This window comes from Sebastes fasciatus, chromosome 9 (assembly GCF_043250625.1).
Source record: "Sebastes fasciatus isolate fSebFas1 chromosome 9, fSebFas1.pri, whole genome shotgun sequence".
In the NCBI taxonomy this organism is placed as follows: Eukaryota; Metazoa; Chordata; class Actinopteri; order Perciformes; family Sebastidae; genus Sebastes; species Sebastes fasciatus.
This window is the reverse complement of record NC_133803.1, coordinates 2,401,480-2,414,273: the sequence shown is the minus strand read 5'-3', so window position 1 is coordinate 2,414,273 and position 12,794 is coordinate 2,401,480. Positions and strand designations below refer to the sequence as shown.

At 41.5% G+C, this 12,794-nt stretch overlaps 2 protein-coding genes across 2 annotated transcripts in view; both read right to left on the bottom strand.

Annotated features, from left to right (window-relative positions):
• Positions 1 to 12,794, bottom strand: part of LOC141773450 (cytochrome P450 3A30-like) — a 302,943-nt gene that overhangs the window by 214,157 nt on the left and 75,992 nt on the right. The window lies entirely within an intron of this gene.
• mmrn2a (multimerin 2a) overlaps positions 1 to 12,794 on the bottom strand; it is a 59,276-nt gene that overhangs the window by 36,420 nt on the left and 10,062 nt on the right. The window contains exon 2 of the mRNA XM_074645260.1: positions 1,498 to 1,620. Within this exon, the coding sequence (XP_074501361.1) occupies positions 1,498 to 1,620 (123 nt within the window). The remainder of the gene's footprint in view (positions 1 to 1,497; positions 1,621 to 12,794) is intronic.

The window sequence follows — 12,794 nt, the reverse complement described above, 5'->3', positions numbered from 1 at the left end:
CTTTAATACTTTAACTACATTTTCTTGATTATACTTTTTACTAAAGTAACATTTTCAATGCAAGACTTTTACTTGTTACAGAGTTTTTTTACAGTGTGGTATTAGTACTTTTACTGAAGTGAATGATCTGAATACTAGCTGCTGGCAAACACACACAAACCAAAACACTTCCAAAATCTGATAATAACTGTGAGACCACTGTGCATGTAAACATGCTTATAAATGACTTGTGTTACGTGCCTGCAGGGCCAGACAGGCCTGCAGAGTTTTCTCCTGTGTTGTTCTGCCCCTCCTCCTTGTCTTGCAGGTGCTTCCAGGATAAAGAGTTAATGGAGGTGATTGGAGTCCACCTGTGCAGAGTTTGCCAGCTGCAATTAGCTCACACTAATTCCATCCAGCCAATCGCTGTCGTGGGCTGCCCATAAAAGAGGCACACTCTGGGCTCTCTCGCTCTCTCTCTAACTCATTTGTAATGAGGTATTTGTATGTTGAAGTCTCTTGTTTCCAGTGGGAAAGGACAGATAAGGTTTGTGGTAAGGAGGTAGAGGGCATAGGTAAGTCTGGGGTACCCTGTACACTTGTACGTAGGTTGTTTCATGTCTAGAAACACTAGGTTTAGTGGTTGTTGCCATCCCATGTATGTTTTGTAAAACTGCTGTTAGTAGATAAGTTAGTCAGTCTTTTTGTTTGTTGTGTTAAAGAAGACAGATTTAGTTAGGCCTAGTTTTGGTTTCTTAATTTTGATTATTTGGCAAAACTATATTGTCCCTACCTCCCCCACATTTGTGAACCTTCCGTTGTACTGAAATAAACTGTTACAGTTTGAAACTTCACGTTGACTCTGTGTTAATTTGGTTGTTGTTTAGTTATTGTTCCACTTTGTGGACGTAACAGATGACTTCAGTGATCCCCTTCAGGACTTTTCCTCTAGACCAGGGGTCAGCAACCTGCGGCTCCGGAGCCACATGCGTCTCTTTAGCCCCTCTCCAGTGGCTCCCTGTGGATTGTTAAAAATGGAAATTAATTTTTGTTTACATTTTCATTTTTATTGCTCATTGTTGTAGGTCTATGGTATGACGGTACAATGGAGTATTAGGGCCACATTGAGGAAAAAAATAAATCTGAGATTTAGAGAATAAAGTCATAATATTATAAAGTAGTCATTTTACGTGTTATTTTTTCTTTTTCTCGTAAAGTTATGACTTTATTCTTGTAATGTTATGACTTTATTCTCGTAAAGTTATGACTTTATTCTGTAAATCTCCGGGTTTTTTTCTCTCAATGTGGCCCTAATACTCCGTAGTACATTTGCACTTTGGCCCTCAATGCATTAGACTTATATTCTATATACTTAGACTATAAACTGTGTTACCTTCATCACAATGCTCAAATGTTTTGCGGCTCCAGACAGATTTTGTTTTTGATAGTAAAGGTTGCTGACCCCTGCTCTAGGACTTCCTCCACTACTGACACTTGTTATTATCGTTGTGTACTCACATGACCAGCTGGCAGTCGGGCGTCCCACTCGGACACGGACTCTGAGACTGGATGGTGTACTTCTCTGTTCCACACGCCACCGCCATGGTAACCACCCGCCGCTGCACGAACGCACACCAGTTCCTGCACAACACACACAGAGAGAGAGTCAAGATACCGATGCTGTGTTTCAGGGAGACGGATGAGATCATTTGAGGAGAATTTGCTTGTTTGCAATTTATTTTTTTCTTCGTCCTGTGTGGGGTCAGAGGTCAACCATGGTGTTCTCTCCTCACTGACAGACAACAGTTATCTTAAAGGAGGACTTTGACATTTTGGGAAGAGTTGAATGAGAAGATCGATACCGCTCCCACATCTGAACATCTGACTATCAGAGGAAGAGGATGAGCATATTTTCCAAAATGTCAAACTATTCCTTTAACAATACAATCATTTGGGAATTACTTTGTGTGCATCTGTCAACTGCAGCTCCCATAATTCTTAGATGTTACTGTGCTGGCAAAGCCTCATGAGAGCTGGAGTTGCTGAATAAAACAAAAACACGTGGAGAGATTTCTTTAATACTGATGTGGTGAACAAACTAAGTGGATATTATATAAAGTTTAAGACAACAAATCCTACATTTAGAGCCAAACCAACCAACATGTTAGTCCGTCTCTCAGCTGTCTGACTTCCTGTCTGACTTCTTGTCTGTGGCTGTCAGCTCCAAGCCCATTGGTACACAAGATGTACACCTTTAAAAACACACCAATATACAGTTTCATGTTTTCAAAAGTTATCAGTAAATTCCAGCTGGTCACTTTAGTTTTTTTCGAATAGTGCATTTGTTGGGGGACTATTTTCAGCGGCGGATGAATCCACATTTGGTGCTCTAGTGAGTATTTGTATGGAACATGTTGTTTGAGTCAAAAGAAACCAAAGTGTGTGTGTTCATAGAGCTCTATGCACAGAGGAAGATATATCAGGCTTTGTTACATACAATACTTGTTAGTAGATACATTCACTGTTGGTTTGAATCTGAACATGAAATTTAATGACAAAAGGTCATACTTAAATTTAAATATAATGAATTCACACACACACACACACACACCCACACACAATGAGGTTTCAATCAGAGTCACTGAGCAGCTGCGGTGAATGAAGCTAACTATAAACACGTGTGTGTGATGAGGTCACAGGGTTACAGACGTCAGATAAGGTGTGTTTGGTGATTTGACGGGGTCATCACAGACCGTGTGTGTGTGTGTGTGTGTGTGTGTGTGTGTTTCGGTACAGAAACACACACTATGAAGTCACAGTGAAGAGCCCAGAGGGGTTTTTCCTTCACGGGTTGAGAACATTCAACATACTTACATAAGATTCATTTACCATTTAAAAACTCATTAGATTATCTGGAGAACACTTCGTCACTAAACAAGAGGGGTGGCACGGCAGGGGGGGAGGGCCCTTGTTGGAAAGACAAACGTCTACAACGAAACGCAAAACCACCACTTTTTCAGTCTGGGGATCTTACTCCAGTGTAGGACAGGTGGGAGGCCATGTTCTTCATCCAGGCGACTGCTCTCTCATAATCTGCCCACGACTGTAGAATATTTTGATTTACAAATAGCAGCTATTTATTGATATTATTTCATATAAGAATGTTAGAAGTTGTTTGGCATTCATTCATTCATTACTAGGACTATAACATGCTTTCTGTTTGTGTTCCTGTTTGCTCCTCTTTTACCTCATCCCCCTCCGTCTAATCTTCTCTGGAGTCAACCCTACACCGTGTTGATATGTGTTTACTGTAATGTTGTAATGTTGATGTTGAACTGTTTGTCTCATCACTTCCTGTCTGCTTGACTCTGGCCGACCGTGTCACCAACAGCTCTGAGAGTTCAGCTCCACTTTCATGTTTCACAATCATTCCTGTGTTTCTGGAAGAGACTCTTTATACAAACACATTCATTCAGTAAACACAAACACACATATTTTCACTTTGGATTTATAGATCAACATCCCTCTTTTCTGTTCCTGTGAAACGTTCAAGTATTCTTCATCTTTAACCAGAGCATGTACACATACATTTATGTAATCGATGTGATTTGGGGTGACTAGATAACCCTCCCTGTCATATGAAACCATTCAAATGTCCATGAGAGCATGATTGTGATCTCTGGTGTCTACATTCTCCCTGAATTATGGAGGACTGAACCTGCCAAAATCATTCAATAAATGAATGACTCAATAGATAAATAAATAAATATCATTAAATGTAGCAAAAATTATATAAAGATTTAATTGATAAAATGTGACATGAATTGATATATTACATTTTATCAATTAATTAATGGCTGCATTTATTGTGAATATTATTTTTGCTACACTTAATGACAAATGAGTCATTTATTGATTTATTTTTGATTTTGGCAGGTTCCGTCCTCCATTCTGAACATCCTGTGGCTGGACCACAGAGGGCCAGTCCTACAAACGCAAAAAGTCTGTCACTGAGTGATGAAGTTACACGATTGGTCGGCCGAGTGTTGGAGTTTCCTCATTGGCCGTTGCTCTTTCAAAATGAAAAGGTTGGGAACAGTCCTTTATACAAATGAACCCGTCCAGCGCGACACGTCCGCCACACCAAACTTGGACCAAGCTGTCAAACTAGGTGATCTAGTTCAAAAATGAAACCAGATTCAGCGGTGGCATCGCACTATTGTCTGTTCAACATAAATGAAAAGAAACAGATTCTTATTCATTTGGGTTTTTATCTGCTACACAAACTCCCACTGAACTGTGACTCCTGTGTACCGTTACACCCCGACCAGAGAGAATATTACACAGTAGTACTGTATAATTATAGATCCATTGTTTTTACATGTGAACAAAGTCCTCTGACTCAGAAAAGCCCCGTGTCATTTCCTGTGGAGAGCTGTGACATCACCGGAGTGAACGCACACGTGAACGCACCCCCCCCCCCCCCCCCCCCCCCCCCCCCCCACACACACACACACACACACGCACACACACACACACACACACACACACACACACACACACAGACACAAAGAGCTGGACAGGAAATTCCTCCTTATCCTGCTGCTGTAACACACAGTTAATAAACTACACACACACAAAATAAGCATCTGCCAATTATTGATTTATTTAACTACCAAAGACAGCTTTCACATTTTCATTTCATACATTATTATTATAAACAAGACTCCAAACCGAGTATATGGTCGGACCGTGTACGGTCAGTCTGTGGATTTGTGGCTAAATTGTTCCACAAATAGTCAGCGGTCATCTCTATAATATTAAATCCAGCGGTACACGTCCACCTGGTCCGACGAGGACACTAGGGGACGCGCTGCTCCACTCAACTGGCCGTTCAAGCGGTGATGTTCCCTCTGGTGGAATGCATCTGATTGGTCCCTGGTTTCCTGCTCGCCGTTTCAAACAGGAAACAACATGGCGGCCTGCTCGTAAACTTTCTGTTATTCCGTCTAAACAATCCACCAAACTCTACTTCTGAAAACATTTTAAGCGAGAAATAGGCCATGCCACTGCTAAATCTGGTTTTAGAACTAGATCACCTAGTTTGACAGCTTGGTCCAAGTTTGGTGAGCCGGACGCGTCGCGCTGGACAGTCACTCAGTGACAGACTTTTTGGTTTGTAGGGCCGGCCCTCTGAGGTCCCGCCAAAAACATCTAGGTCTAATGTAGTGCTTCTGCTGTTGCCTGGGTCCAGACCGTGGTTCTGTCTGATATCAGGCAACTTCTGCTGCCCAGAGGTGGAAGACGTACTCAGAGCTTTGAATTCAGTGAAAGTAGTAATACTACAGTGTAGAAATACTCTGTTACACCCGGGCTGCACTGCCTACCTGAGCAGCACCTGTGCATTGCGGAACCTCTTGATTTTCATTTCGCCGCCCGTGTTAACAGGTTAGAGCAGTCACACAGCTCATGTGAGCAGCGCGCCTACAGGGCTCAGCAACTGACACCTTTCACTATATTTTCAATATATCTGTCATATATTTATAGTTTAGCGTGCACTTTCTTCTGTCTAAACTAAATATAAATGAACCGAAATAAAACATTCACCGATGGGCATTATCAACAGCAACGGTGTCCGTGTGGACACCACACAAGTGCAAGATGCAACAGTACAGCGAGGTAACTGCCACACAGGTAAAGATAGGCAGTGTGGCCCAGGCGATACAAGTAAACGTCCTGCATTCAAAATATTAGTACAAATAGGACAAAAGTGTTAGCATCCAGATACTGATGATATCACAAGTTTCTGAGGGCGCCGTCAGTCGAGTCGACGTTATCAGCTGTAACTGCCTGGCTATTTAAACAGAGCACAGAGAAGCTTTGATTACAAAACACACAGAGGGAGAGGGACTTCATTCTCTGCTCAGGTAGACACTACTCCTCTATATCTTTACTAGTGATCTCAATCGATATTTAATCACGATTAATTGCATGATTTTCCATATTAATCGTGATTAATCGCAAATTAATCACACGTTTTTTATCCGTTCAAAATGTACCTTAAAGGGAGATTTGTCAAGTATTTAATCCTCTTATCAACATGGGAGTGGGCAAATATGCTGCTTTATGCAAATGTATGTATATATTTATTATTGGAAATCAATTAACAACACAAAACAATGACAGATATTGTCCAGAAACCCTCACAGGTACTGCATTTAGCATAAAACAAAATGCTCACATCCTAACATGGCAAACTGCAGTCCAACAGGCAACAACAGCTGTCAGTGTGTCAGTGTGCTGACTTGACTATGACTTGCCCCCAAACTGCATGTGATTATCATAAAGTGGGCATGTCTGTAAAGGGGAGACTCGTGGGTACCCATAGAACCCATTGACATTCATATATCTGGAGGTCAGAGGTCAAGGGACCTCTTTGAAAATGGTGGTGACAGTTTTTCCTCGCCAAAATTTAGCGCAAGTTTGGAGCGTTATTTAACCTCCTTCACAACAAGCTAGAATGACATGGTTGGTACCAATCCGTATGGTTTCCTTAGGTTTTCTAGTTTCATATGATGCCAGTATCTTCACTCTAACTTAAAAACTGAGTCCGCTTCAACCTAAAAATAGCAAGTTGCATTAATGCGTTAAATAAATAAGTGGCATTAAAACAAATTTGCGTTAACGCGTTAACTTTGATAGCCCTAATCTTTACATAGCAAATAGTTGTTTGATGCTATATTAATGTTCTATATATCATAAAGAGCACATTTAATGTCCACACCAAAATGCTCAAATGTTTTACTGTATCTTTATTGAAGTGTTTCAACCTTCTGTATCATCTGCTGGTTTGGAAACGTCAGAAAAACTATAACAACGGCTAGCAAACTGCTATGGAACACGCTACCAAGTATGGAATGCATCTACTGAGACAGAATGATGAAGAGGCACCCCCTTGCCTCCTCATTTAAATTGTTGCCATCTGGGCGACAGTATTGACCCCCCCCCCCCCCCCCTTTATTCACTGCCTTCTGTTTTTGATGAAATGCCTTGTGACCGTGCGGTACACTAATTTCCCCATGGGGACAAATAGAGTATCTATCTTTGCAAACATCATCAGGTTGATTGGAAATGTAGAGATTCGAAGGCGCTGGAACAACATCGGAGCATAAACCTTTAATCTTTATCTTCAGTTTTAATCTGTCCTGTCAGACTGAACTAACATGAACTAAAGCCTTTCTCTCTCTGCTCAGATTTTCTTCCTCACGTGATTCAGCTTAATCTCTGATATTTATATCTTTTACATCTGTCCTCCTTTAGCCTAGGGAAAAAGTAGTAAAAATCCTGCAGCTCCATTTTTTTAACAGCAGAATTATGCTGGTGCATAATTTTAAAGAAGGGGGGCACATTTGTAAAGTGAATAAAACTGTGTTAAGACTCAAAGACTCAAAGTGCTGGTGTGTGGGAAAAGCTTTCAGTTGGCCCAGATGTCTTCAGGTTCCCTACCACACTTTCAATGTTCAATGTAATAAAGATTTCATACATTTTTGCTATAAGCCCCATATATGTGGGTCAATAGAGGCCTACTACACCCACTAGTAGGTTTTATTATTTATTCACATGGTAGATCATCGAAAAGAGGGTTTAAAAGAACACAACAGCGACCTCTAGCGATCGTAGTAATTATGACAGGAGCATAAGTGGAACAAAGGGTTTTCCCGAGACCGGCGTTCGCATCCGGTGTGAAACCAACAATGTGTGGTTGTCTTTGTGTTCGTAGTATTTTTAGCTAAAACACAATATTTTTCCCTAAACTTAACTAACTTCACTTAACTAACTTCACACAAGAAGTTGCAGTTTTATTGCCTAACCTTAACTGTTCTTTTTGCCTAAACCTAAAGAAGTTGTAGTTTTATTGCCTAACCTTAACTGTTCTTTTTGCCTAAACTTAAAGAAGTTATAGTTTTGTTGCCGAAATCTAAAGAAGCCTTTTTGTTTGTATTCAAAAGGTGACGTTTCATTCAGTTTTACATGTTAGAACGTGTTGCTTTTAAGTTTCACTTTCGCTTTCACAACGTAGTAGGTGTAGTAGGCCCCTATTGATCCACATCTATAGTGCTTATAGCAACTGATAACAACTATTTAATGGCCTGATAACAGTCCAATCTATTTAATGGCCTAATAACAGTCGAATTGGGGGTGCAGCAACAAGTTGAGACAAGTTCTAATAATTTCTCTGTAAGACTGGCAAAACGAGAGTGTTGGCTGACCTTCACACACACACACACACACACACACAGTAATAGCACAGGTGGTAAATGAGGCAATTATTTCCTGCTGGAACTACTTAAAGCTTCAGTAGTCAGTATATTTTTGGCATCATTGGGCAAAAATTCAATAATAACCTTTCAGCATATTGTAATTCAAGTGTTCTGAGAGAAAACTAGACTCCTCCTCATGGCTCTGTTTTCAGGCTTTAGAACATCTAGCCTGTGACGGGAGACTTTGACCAATTACAGGTCATTTCAAATAGAGAGCGTTCCTACTGGCTGTGCTTCGGTCATGTGACCGGAACTTGGCGTTCCTTCACCAATAGGCATTAACGTAACAGAATATTGATTCATATTTGATCAGCGCTGCCTAGTTTGATCGTTTGGTCGGCGTTCGTGAGTGATTGACAGCCGGCTCTCATAGACAGCAGCTGGACAGCAGACCTCAGATCAGCTCTGACTGCTTGTTTTCCTCCGGTATGTGAAATCTTTCAGATGCCGTTAGGAGCACCGGAGGATCTGGAGGACACCGGAGGACACCGGAGGACACCGGAGGAACATGATTTTTTTCAGGTTACATGTTTTACCGTTTTATAAAAATAACTTTTTTTAATCATATTTCCTCCAATCTCGCCTACTTCAGCTTTAATACATGGATTAATCATCAGTTATGCATTATCACAGACAATATATCCCACAATGGTAATAAATGAATGCCAAATAAACAACTTTAAATATTCAAAGATGAAATCATATCAATAAATAGCTGCTATTTGTAAGATTATGAGACAAGACATGTCTACTTCTGTATATGGGAGCAAGCAGTGTTCGAATTACACCGTGGCTTTCGGGGGAGCCCTATTTTTCGGGGTTGGGGTGTGGGAGGGTGGAAGGAAGGGTACTGTTCACATGCACGCACATACATGAATGTGCACAAATATACTATCAATACATTTTTTGTCTGGGACTGCAAAGAAACAGAAACATTATTGTTAGGCTACCTAATGGTGCGTGATGGCCACAGCAGGAATAGACAGTGTGTTTGTTATGCATGAATAAACACGTACATTCACAAGTGCTTTACTATTATCATATTTATTTCAGGGACCTAAATACAGGAAAATATACATTTATATAGAAACAAACCAGGGGCACCAGAAGTTAAGATAAGAAATTTCTAAAAATGAGGATTTCTGGCGAGCTCATGTCTCTTTCAGGGGAGCCGAGCACCACGTAGCACCCCACGAATCCCAAACCCTGAGATCAAGACCCCCAGACTGAAAGTAGCAGTTGTGTTACATCACTATTTTGCAATTAACATAGGGCCCGCAACTACAAAACATCACAAAATAACTTCTGGATTGTATTGAACCATGGATGTATAAAGAGAACTGGATACAGCGTTGGAGGCGGGCTCCCGTTCATTCTTATGAAAGTTGCTCAGTGGCGCATGAAATAAAAATGGCCTAAAGTACCCTGATCCCCCATAGAGCAGTTGCAGTAGCGTTTCCTTTAACTCCGCCTCCCAGCCCTCGCTCCGGCCTCGGTCTGGGTCTCATTCACATGAGGAAGAAAATAATAACTCTGGATTTGGCTAGCTTTTTTCTTCCCTACATTAAAGGGCCTGTTTGTAACTTCTTACACGTATAAATCATTGCTGGTCGGTGTCCCATGTGCGCTCACGTGTGGCTACGCTGTTCAGACTCAGACTCCAACACAAACTCCAGTGAAGAACCAAATCCTCTTGGTTGTATCTAGTGAAGCCCGTCTGTTAAACAGTGTTGGCCGCGGTCGGAGGACGCGGGTGAGACCGTAGCTTTGGTCTCCAGGACCGGAGTCTCTGCTGTACTCTGCTCCTCTGCCTGCCTGCCTTCACTCACACATCGCGCTCGTTCTCGCTCTTTCGCTCCACTCTCACGTGCATGCGCGCACACTACACACTGCAGACGAGTTAGTTTAGCTCTGAGAATATCTAGTGAATCTACAGTGGACGTTTGTGCAGAAATAACTGCTGCAGCTCCTCCAGACCAACAGAGGTTTCCCGTGTCTTGTGAAGTGACGGGGCTCCGCAGAGAGAAACGTTATCGTCTCCGACCAAAACTCCGGTGTCTCCCCTGTTCCCTCCGGCCACGGTCGGGAGGCTGAGGCAGGAAATGTCACATTGACATTTGTAACAATTCTACTAAAAATCTTTCTCACCAGAGACTTTCTTAACAGTATGCTATGTTGCTCACCACATTCTCCAGAAAAAAAAAGACCTCCTCTGACTGTTGGTCGTGATCAGATTCACCATCTCAGCAGCAGGATTTATCCACCTGCATGATCAGTCTGATAACAACATGCCTTTTTTCCCACTTTTCTTGGGACGCCGAGTGTCGTCCTTTCATCTGCCAGCTGTGTGTCTCCTGATAACAGCTGAATGAGCATGATGATGCCTTCATGGTCACGTTATCTGCAGCTTCAGCTCTCTTTGAACTGAATCTGTCTGCTCACTGAGCGTCATCTTCCTCTTCTGTTCAAGTTGGGTGAACTTTTATTTTAAAAGGATTTCGGTGAGGCTTTGATTACAAGATCAGCAGCAATTCAAGCAGCCAAGGAGGTCAAAGGTCACAACAAAGAGACAAAAGAACGATGCGTCTGCGTTCCAAATCGCATACTTGTTCTTTTTACTTTTAGTGCATGTAGCAGCTGCCCTTGCAAAGTACATACTGATGCATGCAGTATGCATACAACTGGGACATACTACTTCATCATAACATTCCTCCTTTTACCTTGACCTTATATATCTGCTGTGCAGAGGATTGTGGGTCAGAATAGCCAGAAAAGCATGCTGACTTGCATACTGCACAATGCGTCCGGATGTAGTAGGACTTCCTGGTATTTCTGGCCTACTGCATTTGACATACTATATATTAGGACATACTAAATCCTTTTCTGGCATATGGCTATTGGAACGCACCGCAAATCTACCTCTCAACCTGGAAGGCCACCATGATGGACTGCTGTCAAAGAAATAAGAGTGCAAAGACAGGAAATCTTCAAAATAAGAGCATATATTTATTTTTATCTCTCTGCAGCAAGTTTCAAGTTGATTTCAGAGCAATGAAGTAAAAACAAACGACTGAAAGGAAAGAAGGAAATTAATCTCAAAACTACACTAAGGATGTGGAAAATGATCAGCATGTAAAGTTCATAGGATTTCTAATCAAAGCTATGTTATGTTTCTGCATTTGAAGAGAGACAATGCACCAAGAACTTTAATCTTATATAAAACAAGGAGAGCTTTAATGTATCAGGTTTTCTAGCAAATATTTTCTGCCCATAGTCTCTGGGCAGGTAGGTAAAATAAAAAAGACGTTAAAAGAAAATTAGACATTAAAAGAGTACAAAATAAAAAAAAATAAAAAATCAATGCTTAAAGTTCCTCCGAAGCCTCAGATATTTTCACAACAAACTTTTCCACCTCCACTTCATCAGCACTTAACTACCTGTTGACATCTGGCCTCTAAAGCATGTATACCCCACCCCCGCCACTCGACCCTCAGCCTCCAATGATAACGCTGGGACTACAAAAAAAAAACAGAGCAAAACTGGAAAGCTGCTCTCCATTACAGCACAAAGAGCTCCATTTGTGAACGATGCCATTAAAGCAGAAGTTTAAAGTTGTGGGGGTCTTTGAGCTAATGGAGGTTTGTTTTGTTAGGAGCCCTCAGGGATCATTTTATCAGGGAATCTGTGGAGTCCTGCAGTTTAATGTATGGATGTGGGTCAGAATGATGACGGAGGCCTGTATGAGCGTGCTCGAGACATTTAATCCTCTTATTTAGTCTCAGAAACGCATTTTTAAAAACTGTTCCCAAAACAAGCGTCCAAATCTAAAGAAAATGCAGCAGATCAGCTCACATATCAGTTAAAGGTCCAGTGTGTAGGATCTGATGGTATCTAGCGGTGAGATGAGGAGATTGCAACCAACTGAAGCCTCCCCGTATGTCAAGCGTGAGATGTGGTGGCTTACGCGAAAACACGAATGGCCCTCTCTAAAGCCAATTGGAGCAGAGCCAGTGCGTAGAGTGTGTGTGTACATGGGAAGTGAGTGGTGAAGCAAGAGAGAGTGGTGGCGACTGGAGAGAGTAACATTATTGACTCCGGCCCAAGCAGGAAAAGTTAAAAGGGTCTGGTTTGTCCGTTCTGGGCTACTGTAGAAATATGGCGGAGCAACACGGCATACTCCGTGAAGAGAGGACCCGCTCTCTATGTAGATATAAACGGCTCATTCTAAGGCAACGTAAACACAACGATTCTTATTTTCAGGTGATTATACACTAAAGAAAACATATTTATTAATATTATATTCCATTTCTGCCAATAGATCCCCCTAATTGTTACACACTGGTCCTTTAATGTAAAATTTGAGTATAGTCTCACTTATTGTTCATATTTACGTACCCTACTACCCCTTCACCCTCCAATATCGTGCCCCTAACTCGCCCGCAGTATTAACAAAATATAGAAATATCCGACATAAGAGACAAAACAAGAACAACT